The 25,803-nt window shown below is 36.8% G+C and overlaps 1 protein-coding gene across 3 annotated transcripts in view; it reads left to right on the forward strand.

Moving 5' to 3' along the window:
* Positions 1–25,803, forward strand: part of Cdk14 (cyclin dependent kinase 14) — a 563,390-nt gene that overhangs the window by 222,117 nt on the left and 315,470 nt on the right. For all 3 annotated transcript variants that reach the window (XM_076860994.1, XM_076861002.1, XM_076861011.1), the window contains exon 6: positions 25,476–25,570. In XM_076860994.1, coding sequence (XP_076717109.1) covers positions 25,476–25,570 — 95 coding nt within the window. The remainder of the gene's footprint in view (positions 1–25,475; positions 25,571–25,803) is intronic.

A 25,803-nucleotide genomic window follows, 5' to 3' on the forward strand; every position in this document is an offset into this window, starting at 1 on the left:
ATTTACGTTTTAAAGACTACTTTGCATTTGCATTTTTAGTAGACTGGGAAGAAGGATGTTGATAATTTAAATTAGCTTGATTACATGGAGGCGATATATTTTTGATGATACTCCTAAAGGAAATGAATGTTAGAATGATCCGAGGGATAAGAGAAAAATAGGAATCAAGGCCAATTTCTAGGGTTTATTTGTTTAGCATCTACTGAAATGTGATACATTGTTGCAAATAACAGATTTGGGGGCAGATCTGTGGGGAAATAAAAGATCCTTTGCAATGCCTATCAGTCATCCATTTCAAGATGTCTGCTAGTCAGCAGATGTATAAGACTAGCACTCAAAGAGGCACCAAGACTACAGGGAAAAACTGGAGCTTTATCATGAACAAATTGTTAATAAAGTCCCAGAAGTGGATGAGATAATCTTCTGAGAGCATGTAGGTAAAAAAAGAGGGCCCAAGACACAGCTCAGTGTTTAGATATCAGTTCCAGGAAGAGGAGGAGGCAGCAAAGGTGACTGAAAGAGATGTAGGAGGCAAGACAAATAAAGAATAAAGGCCCTGAAAAAGGAGAGAGTAGTCAAATTTGTCCAGTGTTTTGAGAGAGAGCAATTGATGAGAAAGAATGGAAGAGAGGGATGCCAAATTATACTACATTGTGGACCAATCAGCAGCTAATCGGAGGAATTAGCAAGAATCGGCATCTGTAGAAAGAGTAACTGAGAATTGGTTGCTATGGGTTGCTGAGGATGGCAGATGAGAGGTAGAGAACTTGAAGTCAAGGGAGAACTTTTTAAGATGATGCTAGGGTGTGTTTGAGGGGAATGATCTAGTAGAAAGAGGAAAGCTATCAAGAGAGCATAGTTAATTACTAAAAGGAAGTAAAAAATGGTGATTGAATTTGCCCTTGATAGGAGCAGTATATGGCAGATTCTATGAATGCAAATGTACCTGTTATGTGTAAGATTCTGTATAAGACCTTAATAATCAGAGTCAAAGCATGTTAATAGTAAATTGTTGGAGAAGTAGGAAATGATCCTGTTGTTCTAAATTGCTTCGCTATTACTGCTTGCTTTCTTCACCTCTTCCTGCCTTTTTCTCACCTCCTGTCAAGTCACATATAGTAGGATTGCAATGCTAGTACAGTTTTTTTTTTGTGTGTGTGTGTATGTGTTTGTGTATGTGTGTGCGCATATGTGTGCGCATATGTGTGTTTCTCCAACCACTAAACTGCAAGTAGAATGTTCCAATACTTTGGGGGTCATAGTTATTTTTTAATCTAATTGACTTTTCTTTGCAGGAAAATATAAAATTATAAGAGTTTTCATGAACTTCAGGTGTTTCTTGGACACCTGGCACTTGCCCAGGGTCTCCAGATTGAGTCAGATCTAGAGTTCTGTGAAATAACTAGGCCATTTCCCTCAGTGCTTTTAGATTACATAGCAATAATTTTTCCTTGGCATTGTTATTGGGTGTGAAGTTCATGTGAGAAAAAGTCTCTGTGCTATAGTTTGTTTTTAAAATTCCATACTTCTGCAAAATATTTTAAAAGTAATATTTATAATTGAAGTAAAATGTAGTCTGCAGACTGGTACGTTTGTTATAGTAGAACATGATTTTAGAGTCATTACAGATTACTCTGAGGGAGCTGAAATTGGGCCAGCTGTCACTCTCCCTAACAGCACCCTTTTAAATTTGATCTCTGGTTTATATAATCAAAGACTGACGTGTCATCTTTGTGTGGAGAAAGACTTCTCGGGCCCTGCCAATGTATCAGAGATGGATTCAAAAGCCAGGCAGAAACTGTCCCTCATTGGTTCTTACTACTGGATTTTCCCTTGTGGCTCCTGCTAGCCCTGGTCAGGGGCAGTTGGGCAGACAGATGTGTGGGTACTGTCTCCAGTACTGAGGTATGCATGGACTTTGTAGGCTGAACCTTAAATTTCTGATTTCTCAAAACATTAGTGTTACGAGGTATATATTGAATACTTCCTGATGAATGGATTTTCAGGCATAGGTGGGTTTCTTATCAGGATTGGGGGAGGGGGTTTCTTTGAAAAACATGTAGTATGTTTGTTGTTTCCATAACACAAATTATAGACCATATGCTGATGTAGCAGATTTCCTGGTGGTTAATGAGAAATGTTATAGAAAGTTTGGGTTAAAAAGGTGATGAGATCTGGTCCCATTGATTCATTTAAGGGGGGAGGAGTCAATCAAGTCCCAGAAGCTAATTGACTCACCTGCAGCTGCAGAGATAACAGTATAGGATTGATGCTCTATTTGGAATTCCTGTGCCTTTCCCTACTGGGCTCATGCCTCCGGACTCCATGCAAAGAAGTTCATTAACCAGAAGGAGCACTCTTACTGTTTCAGTGTGGTAGAAGCCACAGCAAGTTCGTGTTCTAGCAGGAAGGCCCTTTGCTTTCTTCTCCCTTCTTCCTTTCTCACAGAATATGGCATTTCATGGTCTCTATTTGCTTCACTGTGTTTCTCTATATTCAGAAACAGATGGCAAATTTGTTCCTTAGGAGCATAGAAAGGTCTTGTGGAAACTGCATATTTTATATAAGAAACAAGTAACTATTTTCTGGGCATTTTTCAAACTTATTGTTAATGGCGATTTGATTCCTATGCTTACCTTCCCTTTCTAGAAGTGTTGGATTTAGTGAAATGTAATTCATTACAGATAATAGAGTTTTATGCATGGTTTTCATTCAGAACCAGAGTGGAATGTGTTACTGAGTGCTTATGAACAGTGGATATTTTTTCCTTTTTAAAATTATTTCTTAGCATTGTGTGGTTCTTCGTGCCCCATGTTTGTACTGATACAAGGTCTGTTTGCTGAGGTGTTCGTGTGACCCACATTTATTGTCTGCCTGCCATGTAGACATCTGGAATTTGTATAAAAGGAGTGGAGGCTAGGAGCTAAGCAGGCTGTCATTTACACTTTCGGATGGAGGATGAAAGCCTGGAAATACCTTGCTCCAGAGGACAATCTGTGTGTGGTGTGTATGTGTGTGTGTGTGTGTGTGTGTGTGTGTGTGTACATATATTTTTTTTCTTCTAAAAAGAACTTGCTGTCTTATTACCTTGTCATCATGAGAAGCTGCCGGCCTTTTTGACCCAAGATCTTCTTTTCTTCCATCCCTTTCTAGCTTAGCAACTGCCTATTTTCCTTTCAAAGTGCTGTGTTATTTTAAATGAGTGAAAAAGACTGTAGGTGCTATTTTTTTTCCCCTGGGGTGTATGTATGGGGAGGGTTGGGATGGGTAGAATGATATTAAAGAACCAAGAGGTGAGCAGAACTCAGATCTTACTTGTAATTTGAGCCATAAGGCTCCTGATCCTTAAAATAAAAATATAAGAAGTCTGTTCATTTTTTAAAGCCTTAGTGATTATTCAAAAATATTCAATAGAACCACCAGAATAGGACATTGCCTGAAGATTAATCATAAAAACCCTTTTGATATATCAAGACTTGGATGTTCATTCCCATCCTTTGTTCTGCTGGGGTAGGGCTGGTGGAATGGAAAATGCAAAGGAAATTTGTAGCCTGAGCTCATGATAGAAGAATGTGGAAGCTCTAGAAAGGCTGTATGAATTCCACTGAGAAATGGCTCATGGTACTGCTTCCCTCACCTGTTCTTTTTTTTAGTTGTTGATGGACCTTTATTTTATTTATTTTTATGTGGTGCTGAGGATCAAACCCAGTGCCTCACACATGCCAGGCAAGTGCTCTACCGCTGAGCCACAACTCTAGCCCTGTTCTTGTTTTATTTATTCACTTGCACTTCAATGCTTTGTCCACAACCAAATAATTGAATTTTACCTTTGTAATAGAAGATGGAACAGACTGCCTAACATGCAGTCTCAAATCCTGAACAGCTTAGAACAATCTCCATTTAGAATAATTATGGAAACATGGGGGATGTTCCTTTATTTTTTTGTCTTCACTGTTTCTGTTTATTAAAATACAAATGTGCATGCACACACGCACACACACACACACACACACAACTTCGTCTCTATGTGGTGACATATGAATAGAAAAAATTGGGAGGAAAGACACCAAATTGTGTTTTTTCTACCACTTGGGATTACAATGGATTTCCTTTTTTTTGTTTGTTTTTTACTTTTTGAATTGTTTAACTTTTCTTTTGAGGTGAATAGATTTTATTTTCATAATCAGTAAAAACTACAGCTTCTTTTTAAAAATTACTTATTTTAATTTGTTATATATGATGGCAGAATGCAATTCAATTCATATTACACATATAGAGCACAGTTTTTCAGGTCTCTGGTTGTACACAAAATGGATTCACACCATTTGTGTCTTCATACATGTACTTAGGGTAATGATGACCATCTCATTCCACCATCTTTTCTACCCCCATACCCCCTCCCTTCCCTTTGGCCTACTAAAGTTCCTCCATTCCTCCCATGCTTCCCTCCGATCCCTATTCTGAGTCAGCATACTCACATCAGAGAAAACATTTGGCCTTTGGTTTTTTTTTTTTTTTTTTTTTTTGGTTTTGGCTTACTTCAGTTAGCATTATATTCTCCAACTCCATCCATTTACCTGAAAATGCCATGATTTTGTTCTCTTTTAATTCTGAATAATATTTCATTATGTATATATACCACATTTTCCCTATCCATTCATAGCAATTAGAGAATGCAAGTCAAAACTACTCTAATATTTCATCTCACTCCAGTCAGAATGGCAGCTATTAAAAATACAAACAACAATAAGTGTTGGCAAGGATGTGGGAGAAAAGACACACTCATACATTGCTGGTGGGACTACAAATTGGTGCCACCGATATGGAAAGCAGTATGGAGATTCCTTGGAAAACTTGGACTGGAACTACCATTTGACCCAGTTATCCCAGTCCTTTGTTTATACGCAAAAGGATTTAAAAACAGCATATTACAGGGATACAGCCATATCAGTGTTTATAGCAGCATAATTCACAATAGCTAAAAACTATAGTTTCTATTTCAAAAACAAGCCACAGGGAATTTTGAGGACATTGAAGCTATTCTGTGTCATTACTGCCATGGTGGACACATTTTGTCTTTGTCACAACCCATGGAATGTGAAACACAAAGAGTACATGAGCTATGGACTATAGCTAATAAAAACCATCAGCATTAGTTTATCAGCTGTAAGAGATGTGGCCCACTGATGCAAGATGTTATTGAGAGAGGAAATTGGAAATGGGGAAGGAAAAGGAAAAATATGAAATTCTTGCTCAATTTTGGTATAAACATAAAACTCCTCTAAAACAAATTTATTATTTAAAAATAAAAGTAATATAGACTGTTGCTAAATTTGCACTGGTAACTGAGAATGTTGCTTAGTTTTCCCAAGTTATGAGACTTTACCCACAGCAGCATGATATGTGAAGTTTCTGGTGTAATAATGATGTTTTAATCATATATAAACAGTTATCAACGTTTTCAGTGGAACAGAGGGAGCTGGGAGGATTAGAAAGTAGATTGTGTTTAGTTGAGGGTATTTATTTTTATTTGATTTGATTAACATGTATTGCTTGCACATATTAATGGGGTTCAGAATGATTTTTCAGCACAGGCACACAGAGTACTGATCAAACTAGGGGAATTGCATTTCTGTCTTCTTATCATTTATTTTGGATTCTCTGAGTGCCTCTTTTTTACATCATTATCAAAATTCATAATTGGTTATTGAGAACTGTGGACATTCCTTTGTACTGTTAATACCCTAATTTATTCCTTCTATATAATTGTGTTTTGCTACCCATTATCTAACTTCCTTTAGAGGTTACTTCTTGTGTTCCTGGTAGTTTCAGACACTTCCTGTGCAAAGGGAGAAACTAATTTTTATAGAGTGTTCATTCTGGAGGGTTCTGTGCTATGTTTCACATGTAGTCTGTGTAGGGTAGTATCCTTGTGATATAGGCCTTATCCTCATGTTAATAAGGAAAAGCTTGAACAAGGTCAAAAGCTTGCAAGGGCAATACCTAAAATTCAGATCAACCTGACACTATGTTCTTTTTACTTACTGTAGTCAAAACTATGATATAACTTATTTCATTACATAAAATAAGGCATATTTAACACTTCAAGATATTATTTTGATCCTATGAAACTATCATTTGACATTTTGAAAATGTTAGGTATCTGATTTCATTTTCTTTGTTCCCGTTTAATGATTCCCACAGGTCCTTGGTACTGTGAGAGTCCTCTGTGAAAGCTTCATGAGGGTTTGAAAGAAGCCAGCTTGAGATGGGGAATGCTCACTTTCTAGTGAACTGCAGGAAAGACGACAGAGAGAGTGTGTTCCTGAAAATAGTTTGGTATTACAACTTGGAAAATAGAGGCAGAGGAGAAGAGAGAACAAGTGGCAATGATTGGAGAAAGCAGAAGCCACTAGAAAAGCCTTTTGAAACAAAAAGATACCGTTCTTTTGAAAGAAACAGAATGTATTCAACACAATCTGAATCTAAACACACACATGCGCACACATAGGCATACATTAATAATTAGCATCACTGATTGCAAAAGTTGGCTCTATAGTTAACAAGTAGCTAATAATAAGTGCTCCATGCAACCAGAAGATAATGTTAGAACCTGGAATCCTAGTTTGTAAAACTCACTTATCTTTTTCATAGTGTCTGAGTTGAATAAGGACCTGAACTTACAAGTGAAGCAGACATGGCATTTCCTGATTTATGGTGCAGATCTTTCACAAGGATACCAAAACCTTAGTGCTAACTTTGCTTTTATTGGAGAGATTTGCACAGCAATGGAAATTCCCCCACTTGTTTTTATTGGACCCAAAGCATTATTGTTCTATTCATGGAGAGTGTCTTGCTGTTAATCATTTAGTTTGCTTGTTTTAAGTAAATAAGAGATATATTGTCTGCTCCTTAAATTCATTCCTTCTTTGTCAAGAATGGTGATGTTTGGTTTGAGGTCATATGAATTTGATATAAACCAAAAATTCATACCCAATGGTATCAGTTTTATTCAATCTCTAATATTTCAATTCTTTAGTCCATTAGTTTCAGCCATTTTCTTCCTTCAAAAAATGCATACTTATATTTTAATGTAACTCATATATACTTGTCAAACTGAGATGAGATGTAAGTTTTAATTTTAAAGCAGTAATTTATCTTAATTTTTAAGATTAATTTTGTAGCTTTATAAGAAAGTTGATTAATGATCATTATTTTATTCATTAATTGACAGGGATGAGGGTATAACTCAGTGGTAGAGTGCTTGCCTAGCATGCATGAAGCCCTGAGTTCAATCCCCAATACCCTAGTATTGTTAACACTATTATTATTATTGACATTGCTTAAGCCATTGAGAATTTATGTCTCCATGTCAGTAGGCTAACTTTCTATATGAACAAGATTATTAGTGATCTGAATTTTAAGTATCAATGTTATTAGAGAAAAAATACAGAATTTTATTTAGCAACTGTTTAAAAGTAGGAAAAAACCCTGTCAAGAAAGACAAGGTGGAAAATGGGTTCCCGACAAAATGGAATTTTAGGGCAACAAAAGTCTAAAAGGCCCCAAAAGAGAACTAGCACCACAGTCATTTGAACAATGGCTAGTTACTTGCATTTTTTTTTTTTGCATTGTTAATCAATGAGTCTGTACTATACAGAGCATGCACTAAACAGCAACTTTATCATAAAATACCCTGTTTTCTACACACATTTTAGGACACACTACCACCATAAACAAATCAATATAAACGCATCAGGGGCTGAACAATCTCAGTAGTGGGTAACATATATTTTGCTGAATTCTGCCAAACAAGGGTCTTAATAGGGCATGGGCAAAGCAAATAAAGGAGAGTTAAGGATTGAAATATTTTAAATATTAATAATTAACTCAGACATGGTACTGTATTTTCTGCAAAAAAAATCAACATTTAGTAACTTACTAGTGAATTTTATCTCCAAAGAGCTTAGTGCACTGGCAAAGTATTTGGATAACAGTGGAGAGCCATGGACAGCAGATACTGAAAACACCCCAGCCTTGTAGATCCCAAGATAACAATGGCCTTAACTGATCATTCCCTTTGCTAGAGGTTCAGCAAGAGCTTGCAGCATGATAACTTGCCTGCTGTACTTCCAATGCCAAGCAGCAAACTTAAGGAGCCAAAAAGGAGTCTCCAGGGGGAAACAGGAACAGAGAGAAAAGAACATATTTAATCATAGTCTTGATTAAAAGTCATCCTGGAAAGAAATGGGGTGGCTCAGGGCCCTTTAGGCTAGGACTGTGATGGAATGCTTTGGCTTGGACTTATGGCAAAGCTGCCTGGGGCAGAGGTCAGATTATCTAGAAATGAGAGATTCCCCTGTGCATGAGTCAGAAATCACTAGGGAATTTCCTACTCTATAAGCTAAAGTTTACTCTCTGATTATAGGAAGGAAAATCTTTATAAAAGCACAATATAGGGAAATTTAATCACTTGAAATGAATCTTTTATACTTGTTTCTTCCTCAGGGCATAACGTTTCTGACATCAGGTATAAAGTGTATTTTTTACTAAAATGTATCCATTGTCGATATTCTATTGATATAGCATCTTGAAAATTTTATTAAGGAAAAGGTAGGGGTTACCACCCTATTTTCACAGAGCTGCCAATTTATGATTTAGATTTTATAGTTTAAAATGAAATGGATTTTTTAAAAAATCCCACTTGTTCTTTGAAGTACCCTTAGCAACTGGCAAAGAGCAATAACAAGTTCTGCAAAGTTCAGAAAGATTTTGAAAACCTAGAAGAGCACTTCAGTGGCTAATTGCATAGACAGTTAAAGTGGAGCCTGGAGGGAGGTGACCCGTGGAAATGTACTTAGGACTGGGAAATAGAAAGAGAAGTCTAATCTGTTTTCCATAAAATTCGACTTCTCAACATTGCAAGTGATTTTGCAAGTTGGGGTGAAGATAGATATAACCTTTAGTTTGCCAAATGAAGCGTTTGTCTTGATGTGTAAGTTCTCTCCAGCTCCTGCTGTTTGGGGCTTGAACAGATGGTATACAGAGTGAAAGACATAGAGTTAGGAGGTGGAGCTTCTAAATCTAGGGTTAGGTTTAGGCCTCCACTACTCTAATGAAGCTGGATTATCTTCTCAGAAATTCTTAATAGAAAATTAGGTTCATAGAGGATATTAGGAATGATCAGGTTTCTTTTCTGAGCTTCAGATCTGTGGTTCATATGATCTTGACCCTCTCTGAAGTCAACAAATGGCTGATAAGAAAGCCTTGGTGCCAGATACATGCCAGGATGTTTTCATCTGCAAGTCCCAGACAAACCTGCACCCAGGTGATTAAAATAAAAAGGAAATGTGTAGTTTCATGCAGTTAGAAGTCTAGGGGAAAGGTGGGTTCCAGAAGGTATGTGACATCCTTTCCCCATCTTTGACCTGCTCAGGCCTTAGTGTTGGCTTCATTTTTAAATTGTAACTGTTATGGTTTGGTTGTAAGGTGTCCCCCAAAAGCTCACATGTGAGACGATGCAAGAAAGGTTTAGAGGAGAAATGATTGTGTCACAAGAGCCTTAATACAATCAGTGAATTAATCTCTGATGGGATTAACTGGGTGGTGATTGGATGCAGGTGGGGAATGGCTAGAGAAAGTGGTTCATGGAGGCATGACTGTGGGGTATATATTTGTATCTGGAGCATGGAGTCTCTCTCTGCTTCCTGATAACCAAGTGAGCTTCTTCCCTCTGCCATGCTCTTGCGCCATGTCAGTCACCCAGTGCCCCATGCCAGGGTAGGTGAGGACCAAGACCCGGGCAGGGTAGGTATGGCCAGTTGTGCATCGGACATCACCAGGTTGTGCATCCATCACTTGCCCTGCTTTATGAGGCGATTCACTGGGAAAGAGTGAACATCACCTTGAGCCCCTAGGAATGGAGCCAGCCACTGTCGACTGAGACCTCTGAAACCATAAGCCCCTGAATAAACCTTTCCTCCTCTACGATTGTTCTGGTTGGGGAAATTTCAGTTGTAGTGGTGGAAAAAACTGACTAAAACAGTAACACTTAGGTCCATCACAAGACCCAAGCTTGTGCCACCTGTCCCCAAGTAAGACGGCATCATCTAGCATACAACCTTTTACTTTTCTCTTTGGAATATATGATACACACATCTACACACACTGCCTTTTTTTTTTTTTTTTTTGTAAATTTTAGATCCTCCCCTTTTTCTTTTGGTTGTCTCTCCTGACCAGAATGTAAGCCCCAGGGGACAGGATTCTTGCACATTTTGTCCTTTGTTCTCTGCCATGTGTCTATAGTGCCTAGCCCTGTTTCTCTCCCACAGAAGTCACCAATGTTTGTGAGATGAATAAATGAGCATGTGTTAGCAAGTATTTCATTGCCTATATCTTTACGCTTCAAAGCTACATCTTTTTGAAGGTATTTTGGTTATAGGAAATACATTATGCCAATATGGCCAGGCATTTTTGGACATTAGTGTTTTATCCCATTCATCTACAGGTTTCATTTCATTCTCCAGCACTTTAATTTGTCAAATGGAAGCATTATTTTTTTTTTCGGAGGAAATTTCCATCAGAAATTGAGTTAGACTCTTATTTGAATTCCTCTTATAATCCATTTTTTCCCTTCAAAATAAAGTGACAATTTAAAGCTAGAAGAAAATAAAATGTCCAACTTTAGATGTCCAACATGCAGTCAAGAGGAGATTGTTTTTGTGAGCTGTCTTTTCTGGTGCCACTTACGTATGAATACATTTCTGACAAACCTTCTCCTAAGATTTGTAGAAAATTATATTATTCATGTGACAACTAACAGGTAGCACTCAATGCTAACCTTTCATTAGGCGTATACATTTCCATTTCAGTTAATATATTATCTGGTTGAGTTTTTCTAAAAAAATAAAATAAGAATTGTTTTTCCCCATGATGACACCGTTATGTCACTGAGCTAGGATGGCAATCAGTAACCTGTTTTCTAGCCACTAGTATCTGTTCTGTAGGGTTGTCACTAGAGGAAAGCGATCACCTAGATTTATACAAAAGGATGTCCTTTTTTCCAACAGTGGTCTATTCTGTGTATTCCTGTAATACACAGATTCCATGAATCTTCTAGATGTTCACCTCTTGTTTCTAACTCTTCCTTCTTTTTTATACAAATTAAAAGTGTACTACATTAAAACCTGAATAATCGGGACCCAAACTTTTGTCTCCAACTTTCTCCCAATTATTTTCCATCAGATATTTAATTTTTAACCAAAACGAACTACATATTTCTCCATTTATGATTCATCCTTTCCCCACCCTCGAGCTCCTGGAGCTTTGTCTGTAGGCTCTTTGTTGCATATCCACAGGTTCTTTCAAATAGCTCCTCTGCCACCCACACTACAAAGTTCTGTGCTTTGCTCCTGTTGGGCATTTTCTTTCCTTTCATTCCCTTGGTGTTTCCATTGTGCAGTTGCTGCACTCTGATGGCCCTTGCACAACTGTTAAAGTCATTTGTGTGTCTCTTATCCCCTGCTTGAGTGTAGAAACTGTGCTTGAAGTGAGGATCTAGGTAAGACTATGCAATGCCATGCTGTGTGCCATTGTTGACTATTTTCATGTTCTTATAGAGACTATCTTAGTTTGCCTGAAGGAACTGACTTGCCATTTCTACCACACTAAGCAGCATCTCAGGTGCTAAGGGGTGTGGGATCTATTTATTTATAGCATTAGTAGGAAAACAGGATAAAAATACAAACATGTTCAGTCACCCAGTGCCCCATGCCAGAGTAGCTGAGGACCAGGACCTGGGCACAGTATGTGTGGCCAGTTGTGGATGTGATCAGTCATCACCAGGTTGTGCCTTCGTCACTTGCCCTGCTTTATGAAGTTATTCAATGGGAAAGAATGAACATCACCTGAGCAATGCAGGTGGCGCAGTAGTCCATGTTGGGGCCCAGCCTGGGTACAGACACCACTTCCATTTCCCTCCTCTCTTTTCTTACCTTTGCCAGGAGCACGTTGCTTTCTGATTAATCAATTTTCCTAAAGCTGTTCTATGTAAATGGAGTAAGTGTGGGAGAACCTTTTTTCTCTTTGTCTTCTTTCCTTTTAAGACTCCATCATAAGAGCTTTGGATGGCAAGGATACTGGTATTTTTTATTCAACTGCTTATCTTACTTAGGGAAGCAGGGCTTTTAATTATAATTATCAAAACATTTCTCTAGGCAGGTCATACAAAACAATCTGAAGTTGTTCTTGGATGTTTTTCTACTTCACAGCCAACCTACACAAAATGCAACTTTTGCATATATTCTAGGAGGAACAAATTATTGAAAAATATTCCAGCACTCCCTGTACCTTTCCATATCTTCTGGGGCTGGATCATCACCAACAGAACATAGGTGTTCAGTAAATGTTACTTGAATGAATGAATAAGTAGTTTTTAAAGTATAGATGCTTGCCTAAGAGAAGAACATAAGGAATTTTAAAAAAAATTATTAATATTTTAACTCTACTTATAACAAAATAATAGATTAGGCAAAAAATAAGCTAAATAATGCATATAAGTCAAAGCAAACTAGCCTTCTACCCACACTCATCCCCTGAGCTCTGTGACATTGTGCACAAGTGACCTCTATTTATAGCTTCTGAACTGTGCCCTCTGCTTCCTTCCATGCAGACAGTCACATACAGTTCTCAAGGTGGTTTCCCTACTAACAAATTTCAGATATGCTCTGGTGTTAGTACTTATAGAATTTTTGCATGCTTTCAAATGTCTATACGTTTTTTTTTTTTTTGCTATATAATTGTGACATATTTTATTTAACCAGAACATAATGAATGATAGTTCAGATTGTTTTTAGGTTTGCACCATTTGTGAGGAACTTTAAAATGAATCTTCTTAGTAGTGTATCTTTTTTTGTTTCTGCAAGGATAAATTTCCAGGGGGAAATGCTGCTTCAGAGGCTGGGAGAAATATTTTAATTTTTAATAGACATTGCCCAATCTCTCTTCCCTCCCCAGTAACACTCGACATCATAAAGGGCACTCATGAGTATATTTATTTCCTCAAATTGTTGCCACTTTTGGGTATTATTTGAACTAATTTATGCTTAGTTTCTTTTTGAGTCTTCTCTCTGAGGATTGCTCTGCTGTCCATTGTTCAATGTGTGTGTGTGTGTGTGTGTGTGTGTCTATCTGTCTGTCTGTCTGTCTGTCTGTCTGCTGTCTTGGTGGACATGTCAGGTCATCAGCTTAGTTGGCCAAATGCTCAGTTTTGCAATTTGAAGCCTGGCAGAATGGCTTGGGAATCAGAGGCCTGCTCCTGGCCCTGGTCAGCTGTTGACTCTTTGCTGGTGAATTGAGTAAGTCCATTTTGTTCTTTATTCCTCATTTTCTTAGGGGATTAATATTGGAAATTTAATGTCTACTCAATTTTTCAGCCTATAAGAATGAATTGGAAGACCAGAGGGCTAGAGAAGGAAAGAGCCATTTTAAATTGCATACTTTTTGACATTCTTTCTGGGTCAAGAAAAATACTTCAGTAGGACCAAGTGGTCTTCTGTGTCTGTTGAGATCTGTCATTCTGTGAATCTGTAATCAAAGTGACATGATTTAAAAAGAAAGAAAGGAAAAGAAGGAAGGGAGGGAGGGAAGAAGGTAGGAAGAAAGGACAGTTGTGTGTGCTAGTAACACTAAGGATTCCCATTATGAGACTCATGAAGCTGACTTGGGAGAGTCACTGGGACTTTGAGAAAAAGCATGTGAAATGGTTATAACCTTATTTCTGCCCCTTTTTCTTTGGCAGAAACCAGGGCCATCTTGTAATTGCTTCTCCCATGTTCTCCTTCTTGTCCCTTTTCTTACCATGCTTATTGACCTGTGGGACACATCAAACTCACTTTGAGTTGACTTCCAGCTTCCTCATCATTGTTACTGCCACCCAAGTGAGGTGAGGACCTGGGCGGTGGTGCTGTGTAGGAGGACAGTTGTGTAGCCACGGCCGTATGACTTTACACATATCAGGGTTCCTGGGATGGCAAGGATTCTGGTTTTTCTAGAAAAGCCAGAGTTGTACATCTTACATGAAATCCTCTGATCTTTAAATACTTAATTTAAAAAAATTGAAACATTGCAACATTACAAACAAACCAAGTCTGTGTGTTGGTTTTATTTGGTTCTACTGTAAATCCTTGTACAGTTAGAACAACTTTCTTTTCTCATGAATGCTGCCTTCTTGTTTATAAGTTCATCTTATGCTGAATACAATATTATGATGCAATTTTAGTTTCTCACATGAGTTTTTAGAAATAAATGATACTTTCAAAGCAATTTTACCATCTCTTCATAATTTGAAATTTGAGTGGAAATAAAATAATGCATTTTTAGTTACAGCATTAGTATGCAGCATTCCACCCACTTATGAAAGAAGAACTAATGGCATCCTATAGGTTGTCCCTTTGTTTCTTTTTTAAAAAAATCAGTGAACTATATAGCTGCAATGTGTTTGTCAGTTAATATGAAAATGAGAACAGATTTAGTCTGATCACCATATACAGGCTGAACTGAGCACATTGTAGTTTGATAACCAATGTACAGTGGAGCGTAACTCTAGGAACTGTGCTTCTTGCAGTGATTTATGAATGGTCATTTAAGGGTTTTATTTTTCTCATTTGTGCCTGCATTATTCAACCAGCATTGAATAGTCATCTTTTATAAACTCATCACTGTATTGAGAGTTGTGGGCAGAGCAGCAGTGAGTGCAGACAATGAGTGAGCCGGGATGCAGACAGGTGGAACCCAGCAATCAGGTAGTCATAATGCTGTGAGGGGCAGTGCTCCCTAAAATTCGGGGGTCAGGAGAGACTTTCAAAGGCAAAGGTAGCTAAGTTAAGATCTGAAGATATGCTAGGAATTGGTGAGGCCCAGACACTCTGCAAGAGTGGACGGAAACAACGGGAGTCTGAGAGGCCTTGGAGTTGGAAAGCTGATGTTCAAAGCGTGGCAGGGCTGGACAGCTGCAGGAGGACTCACCAAGGGCCTATTGTGCAGGTCCTTGGAAGCCCTGGTAACGTGCTGTTAAAAGGCTTCAAGAAGAGAAGTGATTTGATCAGATAAAGACAATTTTTTAAAAGCCTATTTGAATAGCAATTTTCCCCTTCATATTTCTGTGCTTTTAAACCTGCTGCAAGTGTACACTTTGTGCAACAATCAAGATGTATCTCCTGTCTCTAATCTATTCAAGCTTCAGGGTTTTCTGCCCTCAATACCCAGGTAGATTTGAAGATGGAGGGAAGCCATGACCCACAGCAACAACCTAAGAGCAAAGATCAGTAACCAAGGGAAAGGGAGAAGCAGAAAATGCTTAATCCAATGACAAAAACAGAATTGTACTCTGTCAGGAGTCAGGAGGTCAGAGTTAGAGACCTGTGGCCAAATTTATATCTATTTTGCTGTCCTTAGATGTCAAATAAAAGGTTGGATAAGATGCTCTTGAAGGAGACACTCACCTTTACAATTCTGTGAGAATTATTTCAGTTGTGCATGATAAATTAGTCAAATTATGGATGCATTTAATGCAATAAGATTATGTGTGTGTAATGTACCCAAAACAAGATGACATTTTTTAGAAAGGGAAATGTGGGTCAATAGGAGGTTGAATATATTTGAGAAGGTGATGGAAATGCTAATAGTAGGTGGATGTTTTCAATATTTCTCAGGAGCTGCCTGTCTTGTATGCCAGGGCAGGTTAGGTGAGCCGGAGCTGTGTCAATACCAGTCTTGGATGCACCTTGCAGAGACACTGAGGAATATACGATTATAATACCTCTTCCCCCAGTTCTTCTGGTTGACTTTTTTTTTTTTTTGCCATTGTCATTTTCTAGAATAGCTTTTTTTTTAATTACCATGACAAATATGAAGTTACCTTGTTAATTTGGAAATGGGATATATATGCAACTTGTCTCTTACTTTACTTGTATGGTTATCCTGGTAGATGATACTTCCAAATGTTTTGTTTTAAGCAATAGTAGAATACTTTCACAAAATGTAGCACTTCCAAGGTATTGTCAGTTTCTTAGCAAATACACATTGACCTTAGAGGAGAAAATAGGAGACTCTAATGAATAATCATTTAAAGTTATTTTTGTTGAAGTATCAAAAAGATTTACAAAATTCTTAATTTTTAGAAAAGATTTGGAAAGAGAATCTCCCCAAATGCATTGAATAACATTTTGCCTATGTAACTTTACATAAATAATTTTATTTTTATCACTACAGGATCTGTGTACTGAATACTTGGCATTCATTCACTCTACCCTTTATAGGTGAATTTGTTTTCCCATCTTGCTATTGTGTATTTGCAGAGGTAGATTAGTCCTCTTCAAATGCTGCATCCACTTGAGTAATGTGAAGTGGGAGAGAAATGAAGCCACTACTAGCCTGGGATTCTTCAGCCTTTTTCCAACACCTGGTTGGAAGGCCTATCTTATCCCATCATTGCTTTCTGTGTGAAAATCTTGAACCTTTGCTTGTTGCTCATGTGTGCTAAGTACTATGTCATTCACTGTTGCTAGACATAGAGGGAGGCTGGGCATGGGTGGTGGGGGAACACAGTTGGGCTCAGCATGTTAGTGGCCTTGTTGTAGGTGACAGGGCTCTCTGGGGGTGAGATTAGCATGGGTTCCCACCATGCTCATGCTGCACAGAGGCAGCATGAAGGGTGTGGAGTCCTTGTCCAGGCATAGGTACAGGTTACAAAGTGTTGCCATAGATGAGGTGGGGAAGAAGGTGGCATACCTGCCCCAAGATGAGCTGATTCTAAGGAACTGTCTCTAAGACTGCTCTTTCTACTGATTTATATGATAATTTGTAAATTTTTAGCCTGAATTTTGTTGCTCCATCAAATGAAGTAGTGGTAAGTTTGAAATTTCAATTTATCCCCAACCAAAATTCATATTAATTTCTTATGTTCCTCCACTTCTCTTTCCTCTGTGCTCATGATTCATTAACTGTGTGTCGAGACATAATGATTCTATTTCCCACAGCACTGGTTCTGAAACATTTTTGCAGCAAACTTTAATCTTTTCAAACTGTTGAAGATTTGAAAAGTCCATTTAATCATGAACTTATCAACATCTTATTATAAATGAAAAACTGTGAGCTAACATTATTTAAGTTATTATACTGAACAGGAAAACTCTGCACACATAAAAATACTATCAAATTTTCAGAACGAAGTATTCCCTCTGTTTTTTAGCTAAAAGCTATCACCTTCAATGGTGTCTATCTCAATGGTGTAAGTGTGTGTGTGTGAGTGTGTGTGTGTGTATGTGTGAGTGATAGAAAAGGTAAATGAATCTAGTAATCAATGATGTGACTGCTTCTGTTGATTTTCTCATAGAACAGTGAGTAGATGGAAATGTACCTAAGTGTGTAAGCACGCATACACACACACACACACACACACACACACACCCCACAAACATGCTACCCCTCCACACACCAAAGCCATAGCATAGTTCCTTCAAAATTTAGGATACATAAATATTGAATAAAAAGGTTGGTCAATATACAGAATATAAGCTTCACGGGAACAAGAATTTGTGTACATATTTCTCTTGCTTTATCCATAGTGACTGGCACATAGTAAATGTTAAACAAATATTCATTGGATGTTATTTGGGTCTTATATCTATATACTCACACTTGATAGGGTTGAGATAACACCCAGTGAATATGCATTAATGTCAAGTGCATAAATTTATTTTGGTGTATGTGGTTGGAGGGCCACACTTTGAGAAGGAACACATGCGCCTGTCATGAAGTGAACAGTGTAAATCCTGATAATGTGGGAAGGGGAGCCTAAAGAGTCTGGAAACATGCTGTAAGACTATCTGGTCTCGTGAAGGAGTCAGATATTGCTCCACCTCTTGATCAACTGTCCTTTGTGCAGGCCCTCAGTAGCCATGGCAAAGGAGGTATCTGATTTTACACTTACCTTAATTTGTATACAAGAATAATTGCTATTCATGTAATTTCATGTAAACAAAGGTTTAGTTGAGCTTATTCTGCTAGCAATACCTAACATGATATAAATGTTTATTATAATGTATTTATTTATTTATTTTGCTACTGGGGATTAAACCCACTGAGCCACATCCCTAGCCCTTTTTATATAATTTTTAGAGACAGGGTCTCACTAAGTTGCTTAGGGCCTCACTAAGTTGAGAAGGCTGGCTTTGAACTCATGATCCTCCAGCTTCGTCCTCCCAAGCTACCTGGATTCCAGGCATTCGCCACCATTCCTGGCTAAATGTTTATTCTTAGTCAGAACACATAAGGGGCTTGGTGCCAAGCCACATGGCCTTTTTTATTACATTGCAGTGTTCTTGCTAATTGGACTTGTAACCCATGTCTAATCAAGTTTAAAATAGTTAAAATGAAGCAAACCATCTAACTGCTTTTAAAGCTATCTTAAGTAGCTCAATAAAAATCAAGTCTTCTGTTTTCAAGTCTTCTAGAAACCTTCTGTTCCTAAATTTGTCTCTTTTCTGCTAAGTACAGTACCTGGAAGGTAATCATCACCATTCTACCCTTTGCTAGACATGTTTGATTTCTGTAGAAATTACTAATAAGATGTTTGCATTTGAAAAGAAACCCATGTACAACATTTATGTATTACTTGCATTTGCATGGATCTTTTGAGTAGCAAATAGGAACAAGACTAGGTAGATCAGGGAAAACCAGCTGATAAGTCATTTATAGATTGAACCAGCAGAATTGAAATGTTTTGCCCTGAGCAAATTTATTTTACTACAGGGAAGTAACTGATTAGACAGGAACAGTTTCAATATTTTGGATTAATGTGTGGAATGAGAGCAAATTATAGTTTGACATGCCTAAGATAAAAAAAAATTTCCATCAATACCCTAGTGAGGCAGGAATAGTTGAATAATGATTCATTATTGTGGGTTGTACAATAGTTACCTATTAATTGTGTAAAACATTGTATGTTCTTTATTTTATAGTGTTGTTTAGATCTATTCTATTTCCTTCTATTTCTTTATTTTTTGATTTTTTTAAAAAAAATAAATGACAGCAGAATATATTGCAATTCTTATTACACATATACAGCACAATTTTTCATATCTCTGGTTGTATATAAAGTATGTTGACACCAATTTATGTCTTCATACATGTACTTTGGATAATGATATCCATCACATTCCACCTCCCTTTCTAACCCTCTGTTCCCTCCCTTTTCTTCCCACAACTCTGCCCTAACTAGAGTTCACCTATTCTTCTCATGCTCCCCCTCTCTACCCCAGTATGAATCAGAGAAAACATTTGGCATTTTTGGGGGGAGGGATTGACTAACTTCACTTAGCATTATCTTCTCCAATGCCATTCATTTACCTGCAAATGCCATGATTTTATTCTCTTTTATTGCTGAGTCAAATTTCATTTGTATATATGCCACATTTTTTTTATCCATTTATCAACTGAAAGATTGGTTCATCTATTTCTAATGAAGAAAAATTCCAGATACCTCCTTTTTATTATAAAAGTAATGTCTTTATCATTGACAAGCCAGATGATATAGATTTACATGTAAAAAATTAAATCGTTCCTGTATCACTCCTTTCATATAACAATGGTGTGATGAGTAGATTCTTCTTAATTTTTTTTTCTATTTATTCAATTTTTGGCTCCTTGAATATTATCTGTGGTAAAACTACCAATGCATCTATGAAAAGCTAACATTGATTTGGCACAGCAATGTTATTGAAGCAGATAACATTGCTGTGCCAGTGGATCCAGCCAGTCAAATCTTGGCAGTTCCATAAGCATAAGCTGTGCTGTTGGAGGAGTTTGTTCTTTGAAGTGACTTAGTAAGTGGTCATTGTGGTCAGGTTGAGGCTGAGATGTGGAAATAGCCCCTGCTGACTTCTCTCTGCTAGTAAAGAAATGATGGATAAATAGATTATTGACAGCAAGGGAGAATGGTTGAGGTTGTAATTTCCAACACTAATTTTCAGTACTTTGATGTTAGGGAAATCAGAGTGGGGACAAACAGGAGGAATGAATATGCAGTGAAATTAATTTTTTTTGTTCATCTCCCACCAGAAAAACTTAATTAAAAAGCAAGTAAAAACAGCAGACTTTTATTTTAATATTCATTTTTTTTTAGTAGTAGTTGCGCACAATACCTTCGTTTTACTTATTTTTATGTGGTGTTGAGGATTGAACCCAGGGCCTCGCATGTGCAAAGTGAATGCTCTACTGCAAAACAGCAGACTTTTTGATGCATAACAATTTATGTGATAGTAATAAAGTATTCCTAACCTCTTGTATTGCCTTTTCACATTTGGATGACATCTGGTGAACAGCGTGCCGTAACTCTAAATCCCGAGTGTGACTTAAATTGTTTTAGCTCTGTGTTTTGGACCAGCTATGACCTCTTTCCCCCAGTGATGCAGAGTTGACTTTTTCTATCTATGTGTGTACACCAAATAAAAAGTAAATCCGGGGTCAAAGACACAGCCCTCCTTTTCATTAGTTTAGTCTCCTCGTCTCCCAGACACAAGCAAGCTGAAGGAAGCTGGCGTTTGCACTTTCCAGACACTGAAGCAGGAAGCAAGAGAGGATGGGTAGTGTGCATTTATTATCCCTCCTTTCCTAGTAGGATGTCAAATGGTGATATAGAACATCATCTTAAATATCAAAGCTTTTAAAAAAATATTGTTAACACTTTTTAGCTACTACACTGAGAACCTGATAAAATGAGCTTTCTCTGATTTTCCATATTAAATAAAAACATTTATTTTAATCAGGATGGGGTTGGATTTTCGTTGAAATTCATCTCTTCCAAGTCTGAGTGGAAACCTAAGATGTTTATTCTCAGAGTGGCAGACCTCAGGGTGAATGTGGCTCATGAGTGTGTATCTGGACCTTACTGCCAGAGGGAAGGCTCCCCATGTCCATCTGTCCTCCTGGGACTTTGTCAAAGGCACAGTCACCTTGATGAATGGAATGTTTTCATTTTCTTATTGTTTTGATGTCATATCCCGAAAATTATTGTTAAGATTTTTCACCCTCAGCCCTAATTACAAATCGTTTACATCATGTTCAATTGTACTGTTTTAATCCTCACTGGTGAAATTAATTTGAAATGTTGCCACATGTTTACCTCAAATTTGTGGGGAAAGCGTGTGTGCTGGAATTACCAACGCAAATGTTGTAGGATCTGGTTTGAATATAAATGATGAAAAGATAACATGTGGTGTATTTATGATTGCATTAGGATTACATGGAGTACTGTTTTGACAGTGTTTGACATGAAGAGGGACATACTGGCTCCGGAATTTGTCAGTGCTAATCAATGGACAGACTTGGCATCCAGGAGGCTCCCTTGCCTTGGTGGCAGCAGGAACCATGGTATCTGGCACCTTGCTGTGACCAGTGGCTGCGTGTTGGCAGCCTCAATGCCAGCCCTGTCTGTCACCTCCCCCAATGTTGGTAGATCATAGGCTGTTTTCTGCCCTTGAATGCCATTTTTCTGCCATCAGCTTTGGAATTAATGGCTTTATCCTTTTCCAGCTATGAATTCATTATGTTAATCTCAGAAAAAAAGGGTCCATGCTTTTAAATTCAGATATCAGTGTTTCTTTTACTGCCAATGTGTTTTTAAAGTTTGTATACATGTATTCTTAAATATAAAATCTGTAATAATTTATACAATAGAATGAAAACATGGAGGCTTTGAGACTTCATGTAAAAGTGGTCAAAAATATACTACAAAAATAACATGACTTTTTTCTATGATGCTAGACATTGTCAGGAAAAAAATGTTTTTTTTTTTCCCCCAAGATAAATGATGGCAGGAATTTGATGTTACTGAAATTGTAGGAAAATGCAGTGGCATATGATAGGTATGAAGACATTACTCTGAGAAATGAGAAACAATTTAAGTGTAAGTGGTTAGAGAAAAAAAAGGCAGTCATGGGGGAAATGGGAAAAAAATCTCAAGGTAAACAGTTTCCTATGTATAGGTTTTGTAGTGAAGTGGAAGCTTCAGTTCCTTTTTGGAGTTCTTATGTGTAAAGATGGATGTTCACTGAGCTTGACAACCTACATAATAACTTGAACAATGAAATTGGATAAAATTACAAATATTTCTTTGTTGTAACCTGCTACTCAGAAGATCCTTAATTTGTTTCACCTGTAAACTTTCCCCCTCTGCACAGGCAAGGTATTAAGCCCTGTACCTGGCCATCATTTTCAAATACTCTGTTGTGGCTTGAAATAAGGGTCTCTGTGGAAAGTCAGTCTCAGAAGAGTAGTTCAGAAATTGATATCCTTTTTAAAATGAGCCAATGTGATGTCCTTCCCCAGATTAATATCTAATGCTAGCTGTTTAATAAAAGTTTAATTGTTTAAGGCTGATGGGCTATTTGAATAATTAATTGACAAGACTGTACATTATTATTATGAACAATACTAAGCTCTATGGGAAGTGTGTAGTAGCTGCTTTTTTAAAGTTCATGCACAGTGATGTTATTGTAATTTTTGTGATTATTTTCTCACTTGTATGCTATAGAGGTCAGCTAACAGAAATTTGTTGATAGTTTTACTAGAAGCTTTTAAATGTGCAAAACTAACTCATCCCTGGTAGAAATATGTGGGATGAGGGAGAAGGCCTCCCCACAGTATTTGGATTATACTTCTCTGGCCTTCAAATTTGCATTGATGTTGCTGATTCAGTTTCAGAGAGGATACATTCTTGTCTTTTCATGGGTAAGTAGCCACACCAGTCAGTTGTAAGTCCGATGGCCTTCTATTGACCAATTTCGTGCTTATAAAAATTTATCTTAGATTTCAAGATATAATATATTGTCCTGAAGCAGGTTTTCCTGGAGAAGACAACAGAATAGCAATAATAATAACAGCATGCTGGAACTGAACAGTCTATATGCTTTATCTTTGTTTCTCTAGGGAGTCTCCAATGTATATGGTGATTGTATGTCTGAAATTCATGCAATTTGAGTGAGATATTAAATAACCTAGATTTGCATTTCTTTTAATATATTACAAAATGTGGCAATTTACTTTTTGATTTTTTAATAGACTTTATTTTTTTCAAGCAATTTTAGGTTCAGTTAAAATTGAACAGAAAGTACAAAGAGTTCCCATGTAACTCATAGTCCCACATAAATTCATCACCTCCCCAACCATCACTCAGAGAGAGTGATACTTCTCCTTGGAGAGGAAATAATAGGATGGCACATTTCCTGCAATCACTGAGCTTATGGTGCTATATCAGTCTCTCTCCAAGTCCGTAGTCTGCACTAGGGTTCATTCTTGGTGTTGTGAATCTCTTTTTAAAGATATGGTATTGAGGTATTATTGAGTGTTTGTCACAGGATTGAGGTCTGATCAGGGCCACCAATGCCAGCAACTAGATTCCGAAGAAATAAATATTTGATGAATAAATGAATCATTAAAAGTTCTTGATAGAATAAGTTAAAAACATGTGCTTTGTTTTTCTCATTAGGTTGTTTAGATTTATAAGTAAAAACCAAAATCAAAGACATAGTGTTTTTAAAGTAATGAGAGGAAATCCCTATTCTTTGAATACTATAATAGAGTGGTTATTGCTATACACAGAATTAATTCTGATTATTTTTGTTTTTCTTATGAATGAAGAGGATATTTTCTAAAATTAATTCTTGTATTTATGAGTATCTCAGGTATTCTTACATTAATGTAATAAGGGTTTTGGTCATTTGAAAAGACAGGTTACTTGCTTTGCACAGTATGATTTTTACATATTTTCCCTTTTATAATTTTTTATGTAGAATTAGAAAAATGAAGACTAAATACACTACCCAAATTTAATAAGTAATGTCTTTAACCCCAAAGCTCAATTTTTAACAATATATTTGAGGGAGATATTTCAAAAGAAGAAAAAAAAATGTTCAATTATATTTTTTGTGATATTGTTCATAGAAACTGAAATTTTTATCCGAAGGATTTTTTGTTTATTCGTCTGGTTTTTTAAAAAAAGCTGAGCGATATTAGAAAGAGCCTGATTATCAGGGTCAGGGTTGTCTCTTTTCTTAATCAAAGGAATGGGAGAAGGAATGGGATTCAAGAGGCAGGACTAGGTTTTCCTTGCTCAAGTTGGGAAATTGTTACCACTACTAGCTGGAGGATTCCCAAATTAGGAAACCTACTTATCCTCTAGGTAAGTAGGAGTCGAATAAAGTAGCCCACATCTACACAAAACTGCAATAAAGAATGAGACAATAGGAATCTATGCATTTTAGCTGATAAAAACTTCTTAAGGATCAACCATGAAATTAAAAAAACCATAAATAGCACTGTAATATAAATTAATATTCTCATTTATCCTTTGAGGATTTTTCAAGCAAACAAACAAACAAAAACCCACATGGAATTGGACTACAAAAGTTAAGCAGGGAAATGGTCAAAACCAAAATGAAATAAGTTAATTGAACTCTTGAGAAATATAGAAGACAAAATCAAATCAGAAATGAAAACTGAATCTTAAGGTGCTCATGGGAAAAACAAATGCAAATAATAGGTGACCCCACATATTAATATTTATATTGAATCCAAATAGCCTAAAAATATCTATTAAAACATAGAGATTGGTAGAATGAATTTTAAAAGATACTTGATCTGACTATATGCTGTCTGTAAAATGCTCACTTCAAATATAGTGAAATTGGTAGAATAATAGAAAAGGGCTCATAAAAGACACACAATGTAAACACTAATCAAAAGATAATTGGGGTTACTATCCTAACGTAAAACAGCAGATATAGAGCAAAAAATTTCCAAGAATGAAGAACAAAATTGTTGATAAAGGGGTCTATTTGTAAAAAAGACAGCCATCTTAAATGTGAATCCAGTGTACAACAGAGCTTGAAAATGTGAAAAGGAAAGAACTAGAGAACTTCAAGCATAAACTGATAAGTCCAACTGGCAACCTCAATATTTCTCACTTTAGTAATTGGTTGAACCACTATTCAGAAAAGCAGGAAGGATTTAGAGGAACTCAGTAGCATCATGAAACAACAGGATCTAGCTACATTTATGGGACTCTCCACCTAGCATCAGAATATTTATTTCATACACATGGAAAATATGCTAAGGTAAGCCACATCCTTAGTAAACAATCCCAAGTAAAACAAACCTTGAAAATTTTAAAAAATTGAAATCAAACCATCTACATTCTCTGAACATTATAGAACTTAACCAGAGATTAGTAACAAATGGCAGGTGATAAAATTGGTGGGTTTGATCTAAATGAAGACCCTTTTTCCATCCCATGATTCTGAATTTGGAACATGGGAAAATAAATACCATTTATCTGACAATGGGCCAATGTGATAATGCAACATATTAGTTGATGGTTAGCCCTGATAAATTGTCTCTCTGCCCTTTTTATTTTACAGCTTCTCTGTTAAAAGGACTAAAACATGCGAACATAGTGCTGCTTCATGACATCATCCATACCAAGGAGACCCTGACACTGGTCTTTGAGTATGTGGTAAGAAAAATAAGAATTCAGACCTTTAAGATATGAGCAACATTCCTATAGTTTGATCATAAGGTTTTGTTTTTTCATTGTCATATTGAAGTGAATATTTTATATGAGCATTGAGACATAATTTTGCATAAAATAGCAGCTCTATAAGATATCTTTGAATACAGTAAAAATGTTACATTAAATATTTGTGTGACGTATCAACTATTTATAGTCTATTTGTTACTAGCATGCAT

This window comes from Callospermophilus lateralis, chromosome 1 (assembly GCF_048772815.1).
Source record: "Callospermophilus lateralis isolate mCalLat2 chromosome 1, mCalLat2.hap1, whole genome shotgun sequence".
Classification (NCBI taxonomy): Eukaryota; Metazoa; Chordata; class Mammalia; order Rodentia; family Sciuridae; genus Callospermophilus; species Callospermophilus lateralis.